Source organism: Notamacropus eugenii, chromosome 4 (genome assembly GCF_028372415.1).
Source record: "Notamacropus eugenii isolate mMacEug1 chromosome 4, mMacEug1.pri_v2, whole genome shotgun sequence".
Classification (NCBI taxonomy): domain Eukaryota; kingdom Metazoa; phylum Chordata; class Mammalia; order Diprotodontia; family Macropodidae; genus Notamacropus; species Notamacropus eugenii.
In genome coordinates this window covers 322,022,065-322,044,837 of record NC_092875.1, presented here as the reverse complement: position 1 = coordinate 322,044,837, position 22,773 = coordinate 322,022,065, and the positions used below count along the sequence as shown (strand labels likewise).

General features: G+C 40.4%; 1 protein-coding gene across 3 annotated transcripts in view; it reads left to right on the top strand.

The window, feature by feature from the left end:
• LOC140502852 (unconventional myosin-Vb) overlaps nt 1–22,773 on the top strand; it is a 556,148-nt gene that overhangs the window by 182,485 nt on the left and 350,890 nt on the right. For all 3 annotated transcript variants that reach the window (XM_072606904.1, XM_072606907.1, XM_072606905.1), the window contains exon 3: nt 21,299–21,470. In XM_072606904.1, the coding sequence (XP_072463005.1) occupies nt 21,299–21,470 (172 nt within the window). The remainder of the gene's footprint in view (nt 1–21,298; nt 21,471–22,773) is intronic.

Sequence of the window (22,773 nt, the reverse complement as noted above, 5' to 3'; positions counted from 1 at the left end):
CAGAACAGGAAAATGATAAATGTTGGAGCTGATATGGGAGAGTTGGAACACTAATTCATTGTTGGTGGAGCTGTGAGCTCATTTAGCCATTCTGGAGAGCGGTTTGGAACTATGAACAAAGGGCTACAAAAATGTGCATACCCTTTGACCCAGCAATATCGCTATTAGGACTGTATCCCCAAGAGATCATAAAAATGGGAAAGGGTCCCACGTGTACAAAAATATTTATAGCAGTACTCTTTGTAGTTGCCAAAGACTGGAAATCAAGGGGATGCCCATCAATTGGGGAGTGGCTGAATAAAGTATGGTATATGAATGTAATGGAGTACTATTGCGCCGTAAGAAATGATTATCAAGAAGACTTCAAGGAGGCCTGGAAGGACTTATATGATCTGATGCTGAGTGAAAGGAGCAGAACCAGGAGAACTGTGTGCACAGCAATGACCACAGTGTGTGAGAGTTTTTTCTGGTAGACTTGGAACTTCGTAATAAGGCAAGAACTTAAAAAAAAAAATTCCCAATGGTTTTCTAAGGCAAAATGCCTTCCACACTCAGAAAAAGAACTATGGAATTCATTCACAGAATGTAGCTGATCATGTTTGTGTGTATGTGTGTGTGTGTGTGTGTGTGTATATTATGTTTTGATTTGTTATATGATTTCTTCCATTTATTTTAGTTCGTCTACATAGCATGACTATAGTGAAAATGTATTTAATAGGAAAGTATATGTGATCCTATATAGAATTGTGTATACCATCTTGGTGGGGGAGGTAGGTGTGGGGGGGTTAAAATCTAAGTTTTATAGTAGTGATTGTAGAACATTAAAAGAAATAAATAAAATTTAAAAAAATGAATCCACTGTTCAGGGTCTTTTTACCTGTTAAAGATTTTTTTCTCATTTTTTAAATGCTTTTGAGAATATCAGTATACAATTTAATATATACAGTATGTTACATAGGAACATATGTAACATATGTAACAGGAAGTTACATACAACATGTAACTTCCTAAATCCTCTCCTCCTACTCTGTCTATTGTCATTCTGCCTTGTTTTTCTAAAGTATACATGGCAGTGAACTAATTCAACAGGTTCCCCCTCATGTACTGCATATCAACATCTGTGTGATGTGAATTTCTTATATTCTTTAATTTTCAGTGCATTGAATATTCATTATAAAGGATCATGTTGTGGTGTTGCAGTGATACAAAAACAGGAAAGATTGAGTCCCCATCTTCACTGAGCATTGTATTATCCATTTGGGAAACAGGGCAATAAGGACCTAGAGCTACAGAGCATGAGGAGGTTGGCATTAGTTTGAAGAGGGGAATGAACAAAGAGTTTTTGGGATCCAGAGGAGGGAGAGGTGACATCTGTTCCTGTTGAGGGCATCAGAGAATGTTGCATCATTTGTACTTGAGTGATGAAGTGTAGAGTTTACAACAGATAGAGAATCAGGAAGATAATGTTCCAAGTAAATGGCATATGTGAAAGGTGGAGAAGTTGGAAAGCCTTAGGTATGTTTGGGGAGTAGTAAGTAATTCAGTTTGCCTTATTCTGAAATAAGATTAGAAAGATTGTCATTTGAGGTAGACCTTGAAAGTCATATTGAAGAGTTAGGGCAGTAATGTGTAGTCTGTGAGGAGTCATTAAAAGTTTTTGAGCAGTAGAGTGATGTGATTAAAGCTCTGCCTTAGGAAAAAGATTCTCCAGCCCCATGTTTGCTGAATAGTGCCAGCAAGACCAGGTTAAAGACTGTTGCATTAATCAGGGTATGAGATGATGAGAACCTGAATGAGGGTGAATCCAAGGGAAGGTGGTAAAAAAGTTTTAGAGAGATAGAAGGGATAGGACTTAACAAATGATTAGATAAGAGTTGCAAGGAGGGTAGAGGGAAGAGTTAAAGATGACTTGTAAGGTTTTGAACTTTGAATGATTGGGAGCCTGGAGGAACCATCCACATAAATGAGTGATTCAGGGAGATTAGTTAATTTGGGTTGCTATTGGGACATCCAATAAGCAGATGGAGATAGGATACTGGAATTTGGGGAAGAAATAGGAAGTTTCTTTCTTCCAGATAGCTCTCTTTTTCCCTTTAATTTCCACTTTCTTCACTTCACACTTGCATTATCATTCCTGCCTTCAGTCTCTTCTTGCCACTGACCCATCTGTTTTCCATTGTCCTTTCTCTAGAGAACCTAGGGCCAGTTTGGTTAGATAAAGCATTCAGGAAAGAGGTCTTTGTTGCTAAAATGTAGAGATGATGTGTCTAATGTGTCTAAACCACCTTATTTGCACAGATTTCCACTATGGATGGGGGATTAATTGCCAGATGGATTACTGATCAGGTGGCATCCATGAAACAATCCATCCCTTGGACCCGGGGAGCTCCAATGGGGAGAAAGTAATTTTTATTGGATTGATTTGCCCAGGCCTACCCATTCTTCAAGACTCTTCTTATGCCTTACTTGTCAGGAAGACTTCTCTGTTCATTCCAGGCACAGCTGGCTTCTCTCTCTGCTGATCTCTATTACATTTGTTTCCTCAACTACTCATCTGACAGTCAATCATTTATGGTACTGCATATCTTGTCTCCCTACCTGGATTGTAAGCTTCTGGAGGGTTATATTTTATAAAACACTTTGGGACAAGTATTGAGCAGCCAATAGATGGCTAAGTTGATGGTGAATAAATTTGAACCTTGATTTTGTGTCACCTTTATCTGATCACTTAAACTGTCTCCCAGAGAATTTATTTGTGTAATGGATATAACAAGAGGCATTCTCACCTCACTCACTGGGAGAAAGACTTTGATACTTTGTCATGGAAATAATTTTGATGCCTAACTCTGGGACCTTGGTCAAGTCACTTAACTAAGATGAGTATTCTCATCTGTAAAATGGGGCCAACAATAGCACCTACCTCCCAGGGTTATTGTGAAGATAACATGAAAATATTTTTAAACTCCTTTGCGAACCTTTAAGTTTGTATACTAAATTAGTGTAAGTGCTAGTTATTTTGAATCTTTGGTAAGAGAAAATCCCTACCAGATAGCCATAATATGTCACATTAAATAATGCCTGAGACAAAATTAAATATCTCTCACCCACTTGAGTGGCATTTATTTTTCACTAACAGGTTTCATTGTTTTGAGTGGGTAGCATTTTGTATGCCTTTTTATTTTAGATAGTACAGAGGTATTAGGGAACTGAGCTGTTCTGTTGCTAAAACAGAATAGATGCCTGCTTTCCTAAGCTGTAAGTGAGCCAGGTACTGGGAATAACTCCTGGATGAGCTGCCTGGGATTCTGTCCCTTCCCTGTCCTGGTATGTAGCAAGTTACCTTGTAATTGGATAGAAAGCCAGAGCACAGGGATTGACAATTCTGCAGTCCGTATTTCTTGGAAGATCTGATTCACTGTGAGGCAGCTGAATAGTTATGTTGTATCAACTTGCCAAGTCCACTATGTGACTGAGAAAGAGGTGCTCTATGGGAGATATAATGTAGCTCAGTGGCTCCAACAAAGCACAAGGAGAAGCCTTAAACATTCTCTCCCTTTTGCTTTTCTAAGTGTGGATCAGCCTAGCCTACCAGATGAAGCTCCCTCCCTCTCCCAACAGCTTCCCACTCCCTCTCCATTAGTCATGAAACTACATCAACAAAAAGGCTAAATAATTAGAGTCTCTTAAAATAATCATAACTCACTTTTATTAGGGAGCATGTGATAGTTTTCCAAGCACTTTCACTCAGAGCCAGACAGGTTAGTTACTATTAGTTCCATTTTACAGATGAGCAAACATATATAAGGTGGTCAGGAGGCAAACCTAAGGCGCTACAACTAGTTGCCAGCAGATTCAAGTCTTAATCTCCACCCCCTTCACTATCTTATGTGTGCATGAAGCAATACTCAATCACTTTACACAGAGGGCTTCTAGAATCTATGCCCCCCTCATAGAACATCCCATCCAGCCACTGGCTCAGGTCCTTTTACTGTCTTATAAGCTGCTTCACTTGTCTCCTCCCCAGCCCCCACCCCATTCTGGGCACACTAAATCTAATCACTGCATCACATTGCTTCTGGTAAGAAAAAATGACTGCCCTGTGTGTATATCACTGTCCTTGTAACTCCACAGCCTGAAACTTGCCCCTGGCCACCATTCTGCTGTAGATATATTCTCATCTGTATCAAAACTTAAACTCTTTGAGATCAGGGACTGTTATCTTTTATATTTGTATCCGTAGCTGTTAGCACAGTACTTTGTCTGATGGTAATTGGGAAATAAATGCCGTTTCCTTCATTTGCTCCTCTCGGATTTATCTTTCTTCTGTACTCCTGCTATCACTGGCTTCATTCTAGCCTTTATTTCATTGTCTGGGGACTGACTGAAAGATAGTGTATGGAGCTCTGGTCTGAGAGCTGGGAAGATTTGAGTTCATATCCTAGGGTGGAAGCTTATTAGGTGGAGGTCCCTCTAGCAATTCTCTTAACATCTTTAGACCCATTTTCTTATTTGCAAAATGACAGGATTGGAATAACTAGCCTCTGAGGTTCCTTTAATCCAGATCTAAATTCTGTCTTTCTTTCTAATCTTATTAATCCATAGGAAGCATTATTAAGTGCCTAATAATGATGACATTAATGACACACATGCACACACATGTATATGTATATGTGTGCATATGTGTGTTGTGTGCACACATTTGTGTATGTATATATGTATGTGTGTATACGTATGTATATATTAACAAACATACATATACACACACATATAGTGCACTTTGTGGTTAGGTGGCTCAGTAGGTTAAGTGCTAGGTCCAGGGTCATGAAGACCTGAGTTCAAATCCAGCCTCAGACACCTCCTAACTATGTTACCCTGGGCAAGTTGCTTAACTTCTGTTTGCCTCAGTTTCCTCATCTGGGGATGGTAGTCCTCAAATGGGGATAATAGTAGCACCTCCCAGGAGTGTTGTGAGGATCAAATGAGATAATAATTATAAAACACTTAGCATGGTGCTAGGACCATAGTAGGCACTATGTAAATGTTAGCTATTATTCTTATTAATTTGATTCTTGCAACAATCCTATGGAGTAGATACTATTATCCTTATTTTATAAATGAGGAAGCTGAAGTAGAGAGATGTTAAGTGAGTTACCTGGGGGTGCATCTTTAGGGGTTGTCTGAGGCACGTTTTGAACTTAAATCTTCCTGTCTTTAAGCCCGCCCCTCTATCTACTATGTGACCTCTCTGCCTACTATGTGCTTAAACAATGGGTAAGCCCAGAGATACAAATATAAAATCAGTCTCTTCCTTCAAGAAGCTTTCATGCTATTATAGGGGAGGGGAGAGAAACAGTAGATACACAAATGAGGAAATATAAAATAAATAGACATTAATATGAACAGGGCCCTCACCATTGGGAGTGGGTGAAGGGCTCAGGAAAGGCCTCTTGTAGTAGGTGATACTTTATCTGGCTCTTGAGGTGAGCTTGGGTCTTGAAGAGGCAAAGATGGAGAGGGAAGGCATTGTAGGCATGGAGGGATGGTTTGTGTAAAGATGGAGAGACAGAATATGGAATGTTTGTACTGGGAAGAGTCATCTGGCTAGTTTGATTAGAATGTCATGTGCGTGATCAACTTAGAACTCAGGCTAGAGCCAGATTGTAAAGGTTCCTCCAATCCTCAAATTTATTCTGGAGGCGGTAGGGAATCACTGGAGTTTCTTGAGCAAGAGCAGTGGTTGTACTTTAGGACTTGAGGTTTTTGACTGTCACTTTAGAACAGTCGACTTGCATGGCATTTATTATCTACCAGAAAATCCCAGGTATGAGAGTGTGTGCATATAGTGTGTGTGTTTGTGTGTGCATGCATGCATATGTATATGTCTAATAAAAACTATTGTCTAGACACATCTTTCCTATTCTGTACTTAGTTAAAAAAATCAATTGTCCAAGTTCAGGACTTAACATTTATTCCTATTAAATTTCATCTTACTAAATTGGGCCATCACTCCAACCTGACAAGATGTTTCTGTATTACAATTTTGTCATTTAGTGTGTTACCTATGCCTCGTAACTTTCTGTCACCCACAAATTGGTAAGCAAGTCATCTGTCTTCATTCAAGCCTTTGATAAACATGTTAAACAGAACACACCCAAGTACAGGACCCTGCCACAGAGACCCTTCCTTCCAGGTTGGCTAATTGCTATATCCAGGGAGCCTTAGAGCTCCCTGACAATTTCCCTTACTTTGCCTCTGTGTCCAGCCTTGGGCCCCAGGGGCTTCCCACTTTTTGTTAGCTGGTACCCTAGAAATTCTTGCCTCTTTGACCTTCCTCCATCTTCCAAATAGACTAGGAGGAAAATTCTTGGTCTAGGAATTTTCATCCTGAGGTACGATTTAATTCCATAAGTACTCATAAATGTGAAGAGGCATCCTAAAAAGCAAGTGTTATCTTAGATGACCTTAATTGAAGTATATCATTCTTAGTGACAGAGGCTCTAATCTTGTCATCCTCTGTCCTAGTTAGAGCACATCTTGAGCACTGCAGTCAGTTCTGCACATTTTTTTAAAAATTAGTATTTTTTAAGGTTTGAACTTGACCAAACACCTATAAAAAGAGCATTTCCTATATACAAAGTAGAAAATAAAAGATGATAGCAGTGTGACTAGATAGTATGAAACCAATAATCACTATTCTATACTTATTGTTGCGTGTATGTATGTGTATGTGTGTACTTCTGATCTGTTCCATGAATTTTCATAAAATATTTGATGACTGGGTGGCACATTTTAGAAAGGATATTGCCAGGCTGGCATCAGTCCAGGGGAAAGTAATTAGAATGATGAAGGGACTCAAAACTAGACTGTACAGGGATTCATTGGAGGAACCAAAGGTGTTTAGCCTAGAAAAGAGAGGACTATGGGAATATGATAGCTGTCACAAAATAGTTTGAGTCCTCCCTCTGGAAGAAAGATTAGGCTTTTTCTCCTTAGCTTTGAAGAGATGACTTAGGATAAATGAGTGAAAATTAAAGGGAAACAGATCTAGTTTCAATATAAGATTATCTACCACTTAAAATTGTCCAAAAAGCAGATGTGTTGCCTTAGGTGGGTAGTGCATTTTGGATTACTGGAAGTTCTCAAATTAGATGAAAGTATTGGGCATTTGTGGTGGACAGAATTCCTGCTTCAGGTAGGGAATGGACTTCACCTCTGGAGATGCTTCTACCTTTAAGTCATGACAGCATGCCTAAAAAGCACTTGGGGCCACAGGTGAGATTTGGGTGATAGGTAGATGAGATGACAAGTGACAAGTAGATGACAGGCCGTGAAAAGGACCATACCCTAGTAAAATCATCTCAGCAGTTGGACTAAATCAGAGCTGAGGGTAATTAACAGGTCTCAAGTCACTCAGTGAATTAGGGGGATGTTCACCCTAAGCGTGTGCAGATGTCCCATAGCAGAATGGGCACTTGAGTATAATTTGTCCCACTAGCCATCAAGGTGGCTGAAGCAGGTACTGTAGAGTGCTTAGAGCTTGGTCAGACATAGAAGAGGCCAAGGTCATCCACTGCACTCTAGACCATCACCACTTGTCCTGACTTTTGGCTTGCCACTGGATTTCAGTGACTCTGGAAGAGAGTGATGTCTTTGTGAAGATTTTCTCTTTTTTTAATTTAAATTTATTCATTTAAGTTTTCAACATTCATTTCCACAAAATTTTGGGTTCCAAATTTTCTCCCATTTCTCCCCTTCCCCCACCCCAAAACGCCGAGCATTCTAATTACCTCTATCACCAATCTGTCCTCCCTTCCCTTATCCCCATCTTCTCTTTTGTCCTGAAGGGCAAGATAAATTTCTATACCCCATTACCTGTACTTCTTATTTCCTAGTTGCAAGAAAAATACTCAACAGTTGTTCCTAAAACTTTGAGTTCCAGCTTCTCTTCATCCCTCCCTCCCCATCCATTCCCTTTGGGAAGGCAAGCAATTCAATATAGGCCATATATGTGTAGTTTTTGCAAATGACTTCCATAATAGTCATGTTGTGTAAGACTAACTATATTTCCCTCCATCCTGTCCTGCCCCCCGTTTTTTCTATTCTCTCTTTTGATCCTATCCCTCCCCAAGAGTGTTGACTACAAATTGCTCCCTCGTCCCATTGCCCTCCCTTCCATCATCCCCCCCACCCTGCTTATCCCCTTCTCTCCCATTATCCTGTCTTGTAAGATAGGTTTTCATACCAAAACGAGTGTGCATTTTATTACTTCCTTTAGTCAAATGTGTTGAGAGTAAGCTTCATGTTTTTTCTCTCACCTTCCCCCTTTTTCCCTCCATTGAACAGTCTTTTACTTGCCTCTTTTATGAGAGATAATTTGCCCCATTCCATTTCTCCCTTTCTCTTCCCAATATATTTCTCTCTCACTGCTTAATTTCATTTTTTTAAAATATGATCCCATCCTATTCAATTCACCCTGTGTGCGCTCTCTCTCTCTCTCTCTCTCTCTCTCTCTCTCTCTCTCTCTCTCTGTGTGTGTGTGTGTGTGTGTGTGTGTGTGTGTGTGTGTGTGTGTAATCCCACCAACTACTCAGATACTGAAAAAAGTTTCAGGAGTTACAAATATTGTCCTTCCATGTAGGAATGTAAACAGTTCAACTTTAGTAAATCCCTTATGACTTCTCTTTGCTGTTTACCTTTTCATGCTTCTTTTCATTCCTGTGTTTGAAAGTCAGATTTTCTTTTCAGCTCTGGTCTTTTCATCAAGAATGCTTGAAAGTCCTCTATTTCATTGAAAGACCATTTTTTCCCCTGAAGTATTGTACTCACTTTTGCTGGGTAGGTGATTCTTGGTTTTAGTCTTAGTTCCTTTGACTTCTGGAATATCCTATTCCATGCCCTTCAATCCCTTAATGTAGAAGCTGCTAGATCTTGTGTTATCCTGATTGTACTTCCACAATACTTGAATTGTTTCTTTCTAGCTGCTTGCAATATTTTCTCTTTGACCTGGGAACTCTGGAATTTGGCCACAACATTCCTAGGAGTTTCTCTTTTTGGATCTCTTTCAGGAGGTGATCGTTGAATTCTTTCAATATTTATTTTGCCCTCTGGTTCTAGAATCTCAGGGCAGTTTTCCTTGATAATTTCATGAAAGATGATGTCTAGGCTCTTTTTTTGATCATGGCTTTCAGGTATTCCCATGATTTTTAAATTGTCTCTTCTGGGTCTGTTTTCCAGGTCAGTTGTTTTTCTAATGAGATATTTCACATTATCTTCCATTTTTTCATTCTTTTGGTTTTGTTTTGTGATTTCTTGGTGTCTCATAAAGTCATTAGCAGCCTCCATGTGTTCCATTCTAATTTTTTTTTTTTTGTATATATTTTTTTTTTTTTATTTAGCTTTTAACATTCATTTTCACAAAATTTTGGGTTTCAAATTTTTCCCCTTTTCTCCCCTCCCCCCCCAAATGCCAAGCATTCTAATTGCCCCTATGACCAATCTGCTCTCTCTTCTATCATCCCTCTCTGCCCTTGTCTCTGTCTTCTCTTTTGTCCTGTAGGGCCAGATAGCTTTCTATACCCCTTTACCTGTATTTCTTATTTCCTAGTGGTAAGAACATTACAGCTGATCCTAACACTTTGAGTTCCAACTTCTTTAGCTCCCTCCCTCTCCACCCCTTCCCTTTGGAAGGCAAGCAATTCAATATAGGCCAAATCTGTGTAGTTTTGCAAATGACTTCCATAATAGTTGTGTTGTATAGGACTAACTATATTTCCCTCCATCCTATCCTGTCCCCCATTACTTCTATTCTCTTTTGATCCTATCCCTCCCCATGAGTGTTGACCTCAAATTGCACTCTCCTCCCCATGCCCTCCCTTCTATCATCCCCCCCCACTCTGCTTATCCCCTTATCCTCCACTTTCCTGTATTGTAAGATAGGTTTTCATACCAAAATGAGTAGGCATTTTATTCTTTCCTTTAGTGGAATGTGATGAGAGTAGACTTCATGTTTTTCTCTCACCTCCCCTCTTTATCCCTCCACTAATGAGTCTTTTGCTTGCCTCTTTTATGAGAGATAATTTGCCCCATTCAATTCTCCCTTTCTCCTCCCAATATCTTTCTCTCTCACTGCTTGATTTCATTTTTTTTTAAGATATGATCCCATCCTCTTCAATTCACTCTGTGCACTCTTTCTCTATGTGTGTGTGCGTGTGTGCATGTGTGTGTGTGTAATCCCACCCAGTACCCAGATACTGAAATGTTTCAAGAGTTACAAATATTGTCTTTCCATGTAGGAATGTAGACAGTTCAACTTTAGTAAGTCCCTTATGACTTCTCTTTGCTGTTCACCTTTTCATGGTTCTCTTCATTCTTGTGTTTGGAAGTCAAATTTTCTTTTCAGCTCTGGTCTTTTCATCAAGAATGCTTGAAAATCCTCTATTTCATTGAAAGACCAATTTTTCCCCTGAAGTATTATACTCAGTTTTGCTGGGTAGGTGATTCTTGGTTTTAGTCCTAGTTCCTTTGACTTCTGGAATATCCTATTCCATGCCCTTCGATCCCTTAATGTAGAAGCTGCTAGATCTTGTGTTATCCTGATTGTATTTCCACAATACTTGAATTGTTTCTTTCTAGCTGCTTGCAATATTTTCTCTTTCACCTGGGAGTTCTGGAATTTGGCCACAATGTTCCTAGGAGTTTCTCTTTTTGGATCTCTTTCAGGCGGTGTTCTGTGGATTCCTTGAATATTTATTTTGCCCTCTGGTTCTAGAATCTCAGGGCAGTTTTCATTGATAATTTCATGAAAGATGATGTCTAGGCTCTTTTTCTGATCATGGCTTTCAGGTAGGCCCACAATTTTTAAATTGTCTCTCCTGGCTCTATTTTCCAGGTCAGTTGTTTTTCCAATGAGATATTTCACATTATCTTCCATTTTTTCATTCTTTTGGTTTTGTTTTGTGATTTCTTGGTTTCTCATAAAGTCATTAGCCTCCATCTGTTCCATTCTAATTTTGAAAGAACTATTTTCTTCAGTGAGCTTTTGAATCTCCTTTTCCATTTGGCTAATTCTGCTTTTGAAAGCATTCTTCTCCTCATTGGCTTTTTGAACCTCTTTTGCCAATTGAGTTAGGCTAGTTTTCAAGGTGTTATTTTCTTCAACATTTTTTTGGGTCTCCTTTAGCAGGGAGCTGATTTGCTGTTCATGCTTTGACTTCATGTCTCTCATTTCTCTTCCCAGCTTTTCCTCCACCTCTCTAACTTGATTTTCAAAATTCTTTTTGAGCTCTTCCATGGCCTGTGCCCATTGAGTGGGCTGGGACACAGAAGCCTTGATTTCTGTGTCTTTGCCTGATGGTAAGCATTGCTCTTCCTCATCAGAAAGGAAGGGAGGAAATGCCTGTTCACCAAGAAAGTAACCTTCTATAGTCTTATTTCTTTTCCCTTTTCTGGGCATTTTCCCAGCCAGTGACTTGACCTCTGAATATTTTCCTCACACCCACCTCACCTCCTGATCCTCCCAGCCAGTGTTTGGGGTCTGAGATTCAAATGCTGCTTCCAGCCTCAGGGCTTTGGGCGGGGGCAGGGCTGCTATTCAGTGTGAGATTAAATTCAGATGCTCAGGTGAGGGCAGGGCTGCCTCTCAGGCTCAATTCCCTCAGGGAGTTTATGCACAGACCTTCAACAATGGATCCAGGCTCCTGCCTGCTTGGAGAGCCCTGGTCTGCCGCTGCCCCTCAGCTTCTGTCTCCTGAGGGGGCCCGAGCCATGGGGGCACCCCACTCCCCCCTCGACCCACCAAAGGGACTCTCTCACAGACCCCCGTCACCTGTGGTTGGAGGTACTTGTGCGGCCGCTGGAGATCCCGTCCCTGAAGCCCGCTCGGATCTGTTCCTCTCGGTGCCGCGGCCACGGCAGGGCTGTACTCAGCTCCCAGTCCCGGCGCCCAGTCCGCAGCACGAAGGACCTTTTACGAGAGGTTTGCAGGTCTCTCCGGAACAGAAATCTCCCTCGCTCCAATGTTCTGTGGCCTCTGGGTGCAGAATTCGCCGTGAGTTACTTCTTTGTAGTTGTTCTATGGGTTGTGGGTTCGGAGCTATGTGTATGTGCGTCTTTCTACTACGCCATCTTGGCTCCGCCCCCGTTCCATTCTAATTTTGAAAGAACTATTTTCTTCAGTGAGCTTTTGAACCTCCTTTTCCATTTAGCTAATTCTGCTTTTGAAAGCATTCTTCTCCTCATTGGCTTTTTGAACTTCTTTTGCCAGTTGACTTAGCCTGTTTTTAAAGGTGTTATTTTCTTCAGCATTTTTTTGGGTCTCCTTTAGCAAGGTGTTGACCTACTTTTCATGTTTTTCTTGCATCTCTCTCATTTCTCTTCCCAATTTTTCCTCCACCTCTCTTACTTGATTTTCAAAATCCTTTTTGAGCTCTTCCATGGCCTGAGCCCATTGAATATTTATTTTGGATGTTTGGGATACAGACTTTTATGTCTTTCCCTGATGGTAAGCATTGTTCTTCCTCATCTGAAAGGACGGGATATCTGTTCACCAAGAAAGTAACCTTCTATGGTCATATTTTTTTTCCCTTTTTGGGCATTTTTCCCAACCAGTTACTTGACTTTTGGGTCCTTTGTCAAGAGTCAGGTACACTCTGGGAATCTGTGAGATCTCAGTTCCTCCAAGGTGGCACGATCAAGCGTGTACTAGTCTGGACACAGAGAGGGATTTTTGTGCCCAGAATCTTAGCAGTTAGTTGCCTCTCCACAGCCACCTGGCCTCCAGTTCCACCAAGTCAGTACTGGAGACTGATTTTCAGATAAGCTGGATGGGCATGGCCGCCATTCATTGTGAGACAAAGACCAGCTCCCCCAGGGCCTCCATACAGGGCCAGCAACGATCATCTCCTCAGTGCCCCTAGGGTTTTCACACTCCAACAATAGATCTGGCAGCTGCACCTGTGGATGTGGCTTCTGCGGTGGCTGCCTGCTGCTGGAGCTGCACCTGTGGATGTGGCTTCTGCGGTGGCTGCCTGCTGCTGGAGCTATGGGAAGGCCCTTCTCCCTTCCCAGGCAGCTGAAAAAACCCCGTCACTGACCTTTGGCACCTGTGGGTTCAGGGATCTTCGAAACTGCTGCTGCTGGGACTGGGGATTCTGTGACTGGAAATTCTTCCTCCAAAGGCTGTTCGTGAACCATGCCACGAGGCCAAGGCTGGGCTGGGCTCCGCTCTGTGTCAGGTGCAACAGACGTTTCCGTGGGCTTTTCAGGTCACCCTGGGCTGGAAATCTCCTCCACTCTCTTGTTCTCCACTTCTGCTGCTCCAGAATTTGTTGAGAGTCCCTCTCTACAGGTATTTTATGAGCTGTGTGGGTAGACCCTGTGTATGTGTGTCTTTCTACTCTGCCCCTGAAAATTTTTGTCCCTTAAATCCAATTCAAACATGAGTCAAGATATCACTCTGTGATGGCACTGATCCTTTTTGGAAACAAAAGTTAATAAACATCAAATCACTGTGATTGGATGACTTAGGTGAAATATCAACAGAGTGTTCTGTAACCAAACCAAACCTAGACTCCTTTCTCTTGTCTCTTCGTCCCCTCAGTCTCTTTGGAACTTAGAGAACCTTAGAGCCAACCTCCTCATGTATCTGGATTTATGCATCAGGATTTGGACCTATTCTGGAGGAGAGAGTCCCCCCTCGCTTCCCCCTGCACCTCTGCCCTAGTCCTGACCCAGGCATTGCTCCACAGGTCCAGATATGTATTTATTGTCTAACTCCAACTTTGTGTCCCTGGATGAGTCATTTAACTTATTTTTGAGTTTCAGGTTCATCATTGTAAAATAGAAATGATAATATTTTTACTTCCTACCTTATAGGGTTATTTCAGGGAAAAAAATCTTGTAAACCTTAAAAGCCTAAATGAATGAAAACTGTTGCCAATATTACCACTGGCCTGTAAACTAGGGTTTCAGAAGCTTCTTGAGCTTTAATCATAAAATAGAGATAAATGTAAAGTCCTACAATTTGATCCGAAAATTAACTGTGCAAGTTCCAGTGATCAGAACTGAGAGATGGGAGGGAGATATGGTGATAGTATTAAACATAAAGACTCCAGTACCAGGTTCCGTCAGGTAACAAGCATCAAGCTTAAACTATATGCTAGACATGAGGGATTAGAAGAAAAACAAAACAAAACATCTCCTCCTTTCAAGGAGCTTATATTGCATCACGGGAAATGATATGCACACTTATAAGTAAATGCAGAATGTATACAATGCAAATCTAGGGTAACTTTGGGGGTGTACTAGCAACTGGTGGACATGAGGACAAGCCCCGTGTAGGAAATAGCACTTGAGATGAGGTTTGAAGCAACCTAGGGATTTACAAGGTGGAGACAGCAGGGAGCTGGGCCTTCCAGACAGGAGGACAGATTGTGGAAAGGGCGGATTTGGGAGATGGAGTTGTTCCATGGGAGAAACTACAAATGGGTCAATTTGCTTGAGGTGTAGAGTGTGTATGGGAATATGTAAAGACTGAAAAGGTAGGATGAAGACAGATTGTGAAGGGTTCTCAGTGCCAAGCAGAGGAGTCAGGCATTTTATCCCAGAAGCAAGAGGGAATGGCACGAGGGAGCCACTGGAGCTTTTGGAGTAGTGACATAAGCAGAGTGATGTTTTAGAAATAGCTCTTTGATAGCTGTGTGGAGGTTTGATTACTGGCCCTAGGTGAGAAGCAGTGAGGTGGTATATTGTACAGAATCATAAAATTTCAGATGTGGGTGGATTGGAGGGTAAGGGAATCATCTGGTCCAACTCCTTCATTTTAAAATGAGGAAAATGAATCTCAGAGAAGACATGTGACTTACATAGGGCCACATAGCTTTGCATTTACATGAAAGAGTATTCAACTCAAACTCCAAGAACCCTCAGTACCTGTGACCTTGGGGAAGTTATATCGTCTTTCTGAGCCAAGGTTCCCCCTCTTCTGGTATTACCATTTGTATTTACATTACCACTTTCATAAACTTATTTATTTGTAAAATAAAAGTTCAAGCACTACAGAAATGAACTGTTGGTAATTAGAGGGTAGCAAAAGGTCCTGGTTGTCCTAATTCTGATGTCCTTCTCACTGTTAGACATTTCTTCTCCAGAGCTCTCAGTGAAAATATACCTTTTCTGGATGTTGATTGAACCCTGTGCATTTTCTCTTAAATTCTCTTAGTCCCTGAATGGTTTGGGTGGCACTGCTCCCATAGTTTACCCTCATGTTCCCCTGGAGAATAGATTTCGAATTCTAGATTCTGGTTTTCCGGTCTAAGTGATTTTGAATATCTTGTTCTTTCTGCCTCACAAAGGAATCAGTGTGAGCTGAAATTGCTGAAATATAACAGGACGGTTTAAATTGAAAGCCCATCAGTCTGAACAGGCAGCATTCCAAGCCCCTGGCCCTAAAGTGAGGTTGAGAAGATGAGCTATGACTGAAGATTTTCATGCTCCTGTGATTCTGGTTATAATAAATTTGCCAGCAACCTCCTTTAGCCATTGCCTGATGGCCAGGCACTTTATCAGGAGTTTGCATTCATGACATCTGGTTCCTTGCTGCTTCAGGGTAATAGATAGAAAACATAGGGTTGAGAATATAAAAAAAGAAGACCAATTACTTTTCTGTTGGGAGAACTTGTCTGTTTTGAGAAACACAGCAGGCATGGAAAGTGTGGAGAACACACCTTCCATAGTAACACTTTGGTTGTTTCCCTAGAGAACTGTATTAGTGTTTCTGCAAATGAGAAACACCCCCAAATCAGCAAGACTGTATCAATCACCAATATTAGGTGCCTACTATGAGCTTAATCCCCACTAAAGTCTCTTCTGATGCTTATTTGGGTTATTAAGGGGTCCCTGAATTCTAAAAGCCTATGCTGAATGCAAGCTGAGTATTTTGAGTATTGGTCTAGTGACTCTCTCCTACTGAAACTTAGGAAAAGGAGACCAAGACAGGGAACGTGCATTTATGTGCCAGGCACTGTTCTAAGTGCTGGTGTTTAGAGAGGCCCACCACCAGGAGAGGGACCTCAGGGGAATGCATTTTTTTCCACCTACAAATAACTAGTAAAGATAGCATATAGTATGGTGGAAAGATCACTGACTATAGTTAGAAGACCTGGGTACAAATCTCACTTATTACTTCTTATTACCTTATTCTTATTATCTTTTTAATTTTGGGCAAATAAATTAACCACTGGGGCTCAGTTTCCTCACCCTTAAAATAAGACATATGGACTCCTTGGCTCTTGAGAACTTTGCAGTACTATATGTGCTACAGGCTTACAAAAACATTCTTCATAAGGCAGGGGGAGAAAATTGTGATCTGAATTGGTGGAGGAGTTAATCACAGTGACCAAATTATAGGGTCCAGAATTAAGTGCCCTGGAGAAAAAAAGATGCAACCTTGTGCTGCAGGAATTTACACGGTGCCAATGACTAGAGAGCAGGAAAAAAAAAGGGAGGAGTCAAGCACCAGACTGTAAAAAAATCACATTCTCTTCTCATGGTGGTCATATGTTTGGAGTTGGAAGAGAAGTAAAACAGCACAATCCCCTGATTTGACAAGTGACTTAAATGACCTAGGTTAAGTGACTTAGCCAAGGTCACACTGGTAGCAAATTGCACAATCAAGTTTTGAAGTTTCTGTGACTTGTAAGACACGTTGCTCTATTGCCTATCTGATACTGACTTAGAGTTACTTCTAGGCTGGGAGCTTTTGGAGAGATCAACCTTGGAGGGGGACCTTGGAGAAATGCATTTTTTCCCATCTATAAATAACCGGTAAAGATAGCATATTTAGAAACCTTTTCCTGTTAACTGGGAGATTTATTTCCTTTTTTTTTTTTTTTATAGTTTTTTCCAGTTTTTTCCCCAATCTATCACTTTCCTTCTCTCCTCTCCCTCCCTTCCTTCCTCTCTCTCTCTCTCTCTCCTCTCTTTTCTTTCCTCTATCCCTTTTCTTTCTTTTTGCCTCCCTCCCTTTCCTTTCCTCTCCTTCCTTCTTTTTTCCTCCCTTCTTTCTTCCTTCCTTTGTTCTTTCCTCCCTTCTTTCTTTCCTCCCTTCTTCCTTTCTTCCTTCCTTCCTTTCTTTCTCTTCCTTCTTTTTCCTTCCTCTTCCTTCTTTTCCTCCTCCTCCTTTTCTTCATCTTCCTCCTCCTTTTTCTCCTCCTCCTCACACATAAAACAGATTTTCAATAACCTTGTACAAGTAAGTTTAGAATGATAGAGTTATACCTAGAAAGAATGTAGGGTCCATTAGCCAGCCCCCTAAAAGTTTGTGACTTGTCTTAGGTCACATGGTAAATTATACCCCAATAAAATTAAAAATTTTCTACACCAAAAGAATGGCAGAAACAGTCATGAAGAATTGAAATACGTATTTGGCTCAAAGACCTATGCAGTGTGTGCCATTTCCTACCCACCTAACATCAGTGTTCCAGGAGTAGGGCTTCCCTGAAATCTAGAAATGTGAAACTATTTCTGGCTTTTGAGGTTACTATCATAAAAAAAACAATAAAAATGTTTAAAAATAAAATAGAACATCCAAAACCGACATTATTTGAAATATATGTGGCTCAGTATACATATTTTAACAAAAACTTTTCTAGCCTTAGTCTGTGGAAATTCACTTATTAATGAGGGAAAATTGAGCTTTCATGAAGTGTCATGGTTGATGTTAATTTGGTAAGACATCCATATGCTCCCACTACAGTAGCAACACTAAATATTCTTATCCTATAGTTTAATCTATTGTAGTATCTCATCTCCCCAGGCCAAATGTCCTTTCTAGTCTCCCTTCCTTTCTCTCTCATGACCCCACAGTGACTGGCCTGTCTTAGAACCAGGTGGTAGTGGAAAGGACAAGGAATTGAAAGCACTGGTGGATATTTAACCCTTTCCGGTTTTGTAGATGTTGGCGTTTAGTCTCTTCCTCTAATTCCAAGGGCCAGATGATTTGTACATCTTAGTTCTCTTGCCTCTGGCTCCTGAAAGTTCCATAGTACCTGATTATGTGATCATCAGTTACTTAAAAAACTCTAACTTTTCAAATAAGCCATATTGGCTGCAGATTTATAGCCTATTTAACTAGTGACAGTCTTGCAATCAATTTCCTATTAAGAAACAATCTGTTCTTATGTTTTTTTCTTTCTCCTCCCCTCCAGATGAAAACCAAGAAATCTATAGCTTCATATGCTGAGTTGGCAGGTTTTTAGCTCTTTTTAGCTGACTTGGGCAGTTTTTACCCTCATGTCAATTTGACAGAGCTAGTGACCTTAGCTTGTTCTCAGGTCCTCTTTTCATGAATTTGCTTAGGAGTTTCTTCCTCTGTCTGCTCTTGATGGAAGCAGGAAGAGCTTCCATCTAAGAAAAGACAGAATTATAGCTACCCCTACCATGGAATGGCAAGGTAGGAACCTCTAATCCACATTCTGTGAAGTGATTTGAAAAAGGAGAAGCATCCAGGAAGGACAAATGAGAACTAGGGAAATCCCCTTCCCTGGATGCCTTTTGTGGAAAAGTAGACACCTTTCTGTCTAGAAAGACTTGGACATACACCAGAGTCCTTTCTGAAAAAATCTACCTGTTCCAGAATTCTGTGGTATAAAAATTCTTTGCTTCACTGCTCTTTTATTATGTTGAGGAGAACAAGCCTACTTTTTATGCCAGTAGCTTCATCTGGATTCCCTGTTTTGTCAGTGATGTTTATTTTATATTCTTATTAAGTGGGTATTTAAAAAAATATTTTCAGAAAAGCATTACGGTGGTGTGATGGTATTGCTTAAAGCTGATTTAACTTAGCTTAATAGCTTTGAAAATTTTATAAGATTACCTTTTTAGAGGATTCCATTTAGAATAGGACTCCTAAACTTATCTGTAGATAGATTTCAGGGAGTCCGTGACCTTGGGTAGGAAAAAATTGTACATCTTTATTTTCACTAACATCTAACTAACATTTGACATTTCCTTCAATTATGAACATAGTCCACAATCCATTATTTTGAGAAGGGTTTTGTAGACTTCACTAATCTGCCAAAGAGGTCCATGGCACAAAAAAGATTAAGTACTCTTCAATTAGGGGGAAGCCATTTAGATTTCCCATGAATCACTCCAGAGTAAATCTGTGCAGTGAATAAAAGGGATGTGGTTTGGAAGTAGGACAGAGGAATCATGCATTCTTCTTTTCAACCAAAAATAAACCAGCATTTATTAAGCACCATCTGCATATCAATCATTGTTCAAGGCACCAGAGGTATGTGTATGAAAAATGAAACGATCCCTGTTTGCATAGATCTTACACTCTACCAGGAAAGACAAGTACATATGTCTCTCTCACTCTGTGTATGTGCAGTTTGTATATGTGCATATTTGTGTGTGTGTGCGCAAATTAAAACAAGTTTAATTCAATGTAGTTTGAGAGGCAGGATGCTAGCTAGCATTTGAGGCATAAGGAAAGGCTTCATATGTCGAGAAGGCTTCATATGTGCTTTATATGAGATTTGAAGAAAGAAAGAGGCTATATAAAATGAAGGCAAGGAGAGAGTGCGTACTGTAAAAGCAGAGTGGAATGTTGTATTGGAAAAACAAAGAGGAGGTCATTTTTTTCTGGCCTGAAGAGTGTGGGAAAAGGAATAGTGTCCAGTGCGGTTGGAACTAAATAAATTTATTTTATCCCAAAGACATTAGGGATTGGTGGAGTTGATTGAATAGGGGAGTTACACGGTCAGGTTTGTGTTTAAGGAAAATCATTTTGGCCGCAAAGTGGAAAATGTACTTGATTGACTTGAGGCAGGGAGACCAGTTAGAGACCTTTATCATCTTCTAAGTAAGAATTGATATAATCTTGAACTAAGGTATGCAGAGATAGGGGATCTGACTTGAGAGATGTTATGGGGTTGAAAAAGGACAAGATTTGTCAACTACTGTAATTGGATACCTAGGTGAAGGAGAGCGAGGAGTCAAGAATAATGTCAAGATTGCAGTTCTGGGAGACTGGAAGGATGGTGTTGCCTTTGATGGAAATAGTGTAGTTTTCAAGAGGGCTCTGTTTTGGGGGGCAAGATAACATTTGGTTTGGGGGCGTGTAGAGCTTTTGAGATATCTCTAGGACATTCAGTTTCAGTAGCCAATTGATGATGTGAGACTGAAATTTTCAGTGTAGACATTATAACTGTTTATGTGGATCTGTGAATCATCTTCACAGAGATGATAATTCAAACCTTTGGAGCTGGAGCTGATGAGATTACCAAGAGAAGGAGTTTAAAGGGAGATGATGAGAGGAGGACCCAGCACGGAACTTTGGAGGTCACAAACAGTTGGAGGATGGAATGTGGATGATGAATAAACAAAAGAGGTAGAGAAGGAATGGTGAGACAGATAAATAAAGAACCAGGTAAAATGAGTGTCTCAGAAACTTAGAGAAGAGAGTGTCCAGAATGAGAGAGGGTGGTTAAAAAAACCAAAACTGTTCAAAGTGTCAAGTGTATATACTACAGATTCTGTTCTGTGAGTCAACACACACATCTTATGTACAAGTACCTCTGACCCTGGAACCAGGCACCCAGATGCCTCAGCTTTCTTATCTATAAAATGGAGAAGGTTGAGTATCTTATCTGTAAAATAGCAGAGGCTGTGTTCCGGAGAGGACATGTTTTTGAATAAAGGGGAAAAACATATACCTTATGTTATACATATATAACGTGTACAGTACCTTACAGTACTTATATATGTTTAATATTTTTATACGTATATTTTCCTATATATTTTTTGAACCTAACAACAACAGATAAACAAATAAAATGGGCTTTCTCGTATTTCTAGTAGAATTGAAAAGCAAGTCATGTGTGAAACTGAAGTTTTTCTCACATACTTTTCTTTTTAAGTATATAAGAAATTCAGATAGTAGCTCACTCTCAAACCTTTCCTGCTTGCCTGCGAGCATGTCTTCTTCTGTCCCAGGGCACTTCTTAAATGAAAGTTGTGCTTTCTGACTTGTAATCATCAGTGATGCTCAGGTGGCTTTTCTACAAGCTCTGTCAGCATGTGAAAGCTTCACTTGGGCTACTCTGTTATGGCAGGACAGATGTTATTCTCCTTGTCTCTGGTTCATTAAAACATATTGTTGGTCATAGTGATCACTTGTAATCATAGGAAGGTCAAGTATCTGAGTTAGATAACAGGGTATCACGCTGTGCCTAGGGCCTTCCAGGCAAATTAATTAACTCTGCTTTTTCTGTATCTATGACTTGTATTTCTTTAGATCCAAGAATACCCAGTTGATCCCAGTACCAACCAGCTCCCCTTCTTACGAAACCCGGACATCCTAGTGGGAGAAAATGACCTAACAGCTCTTAGTTATCTTCATGAGCCCGCAGTTTTGCATAATTTAAAAGTCCGTTTCTTGGAGTCGAACCATATCTACACCTACTGTGGTAAGTGGACTGATGGCATCTGAACCACGTGCATGCACTTATGTTTGCGACTGCTTTGTATCATTAAAGTGAGAAGTGTTTAACTCCAGTTTGGCAGGAATACTAATTTTGCTGCCATATTTGATGAGCATCCCTCGTCAGAAACCCTTGAGTGTTTTGCAATCAGTGCACATTACTCAATTAACCTTCCCTGCCTCCCTGGGGAATGATTGCCATTATAATTGCTCTACAAAGGGGGAAACAGGTCTACACTGAACCAAATCCCATGAAGGGATTTGCTCAGGTCCAGTACATGAAGTTGCAAGGAGAGTGAGGACATTGCAGGCATCTGCATCAACTGTGTTTTTCTGCTACTCTAGCAATTGATCATACTTCTAATAGATCTGGGCTTGTTTTTATGAGGGAGCAGAGGAAGAGGAAGACACTAGAAGGTGGCAATAACCATTCCCAGTGGCCCACAGTGAAGCCACCAGACAAATACCCCAATACAAAAAGGATTTCAGTGCTGGATACCACATGAGAAAGAGTTGGAGGGATTGCCTTTCTTTTCAGTTCCTTAATTCACCACATTCTAGATTATAGATTCACCTCTTCTTTTACCGTCTCCTTCCTTATTTCAATGCAGATTTTCCATTCACATTCATTAAATGCATACTGGGTATAAAAACTGTGTTAGACATTGGGGAAAATAGGAACAGGATGCTATCTCGGCCCTCAAGGAGTTTAGCATCAGTAAGCATTGTAGAAGATGACAAACATCCATTGTGCTAAGTCCAAGAATGTAACGAATCTAGAGTCAAATGGTCCTCATTCCTGATTGATTTCAACAAATATTTACTAAAGTGCCTAAAGGCAGTCAAGTGGCACAGTGGATAGTGCTGGACCTGCAAGCAGGGATACCTGCATTCAGATTTGGTTTCAGACACTTAATAACTGTATGACCCTTGCCAAATCACTCAACCTCATCTGCCTCAGTTTCCTCTTCTGTGAAATGGGAATAATAATAGCTGTCACCTCCTTTTTAGTGCTGTTGTGAGGATAAAGTGAAATAACATGTGTAAAACATTTTGCAAACTTTAAAGTGCCATTTAAATGTGCAAAGTGCTATGCAAATGCACAAATGCTAGTTAATGTTATTATTAATATTATTATATGCCAGATACTGTTTAATATAGATGATATGAGACAAAAAAAGAGAGAAACCAAAAAAAAACCCAGTTTCTGCCTTCAAGATGCTTTTTTATTAAGGCAGTAGAGAAAATAATATATACATAGAAAATTTGATACGAATCATCTACAGAGG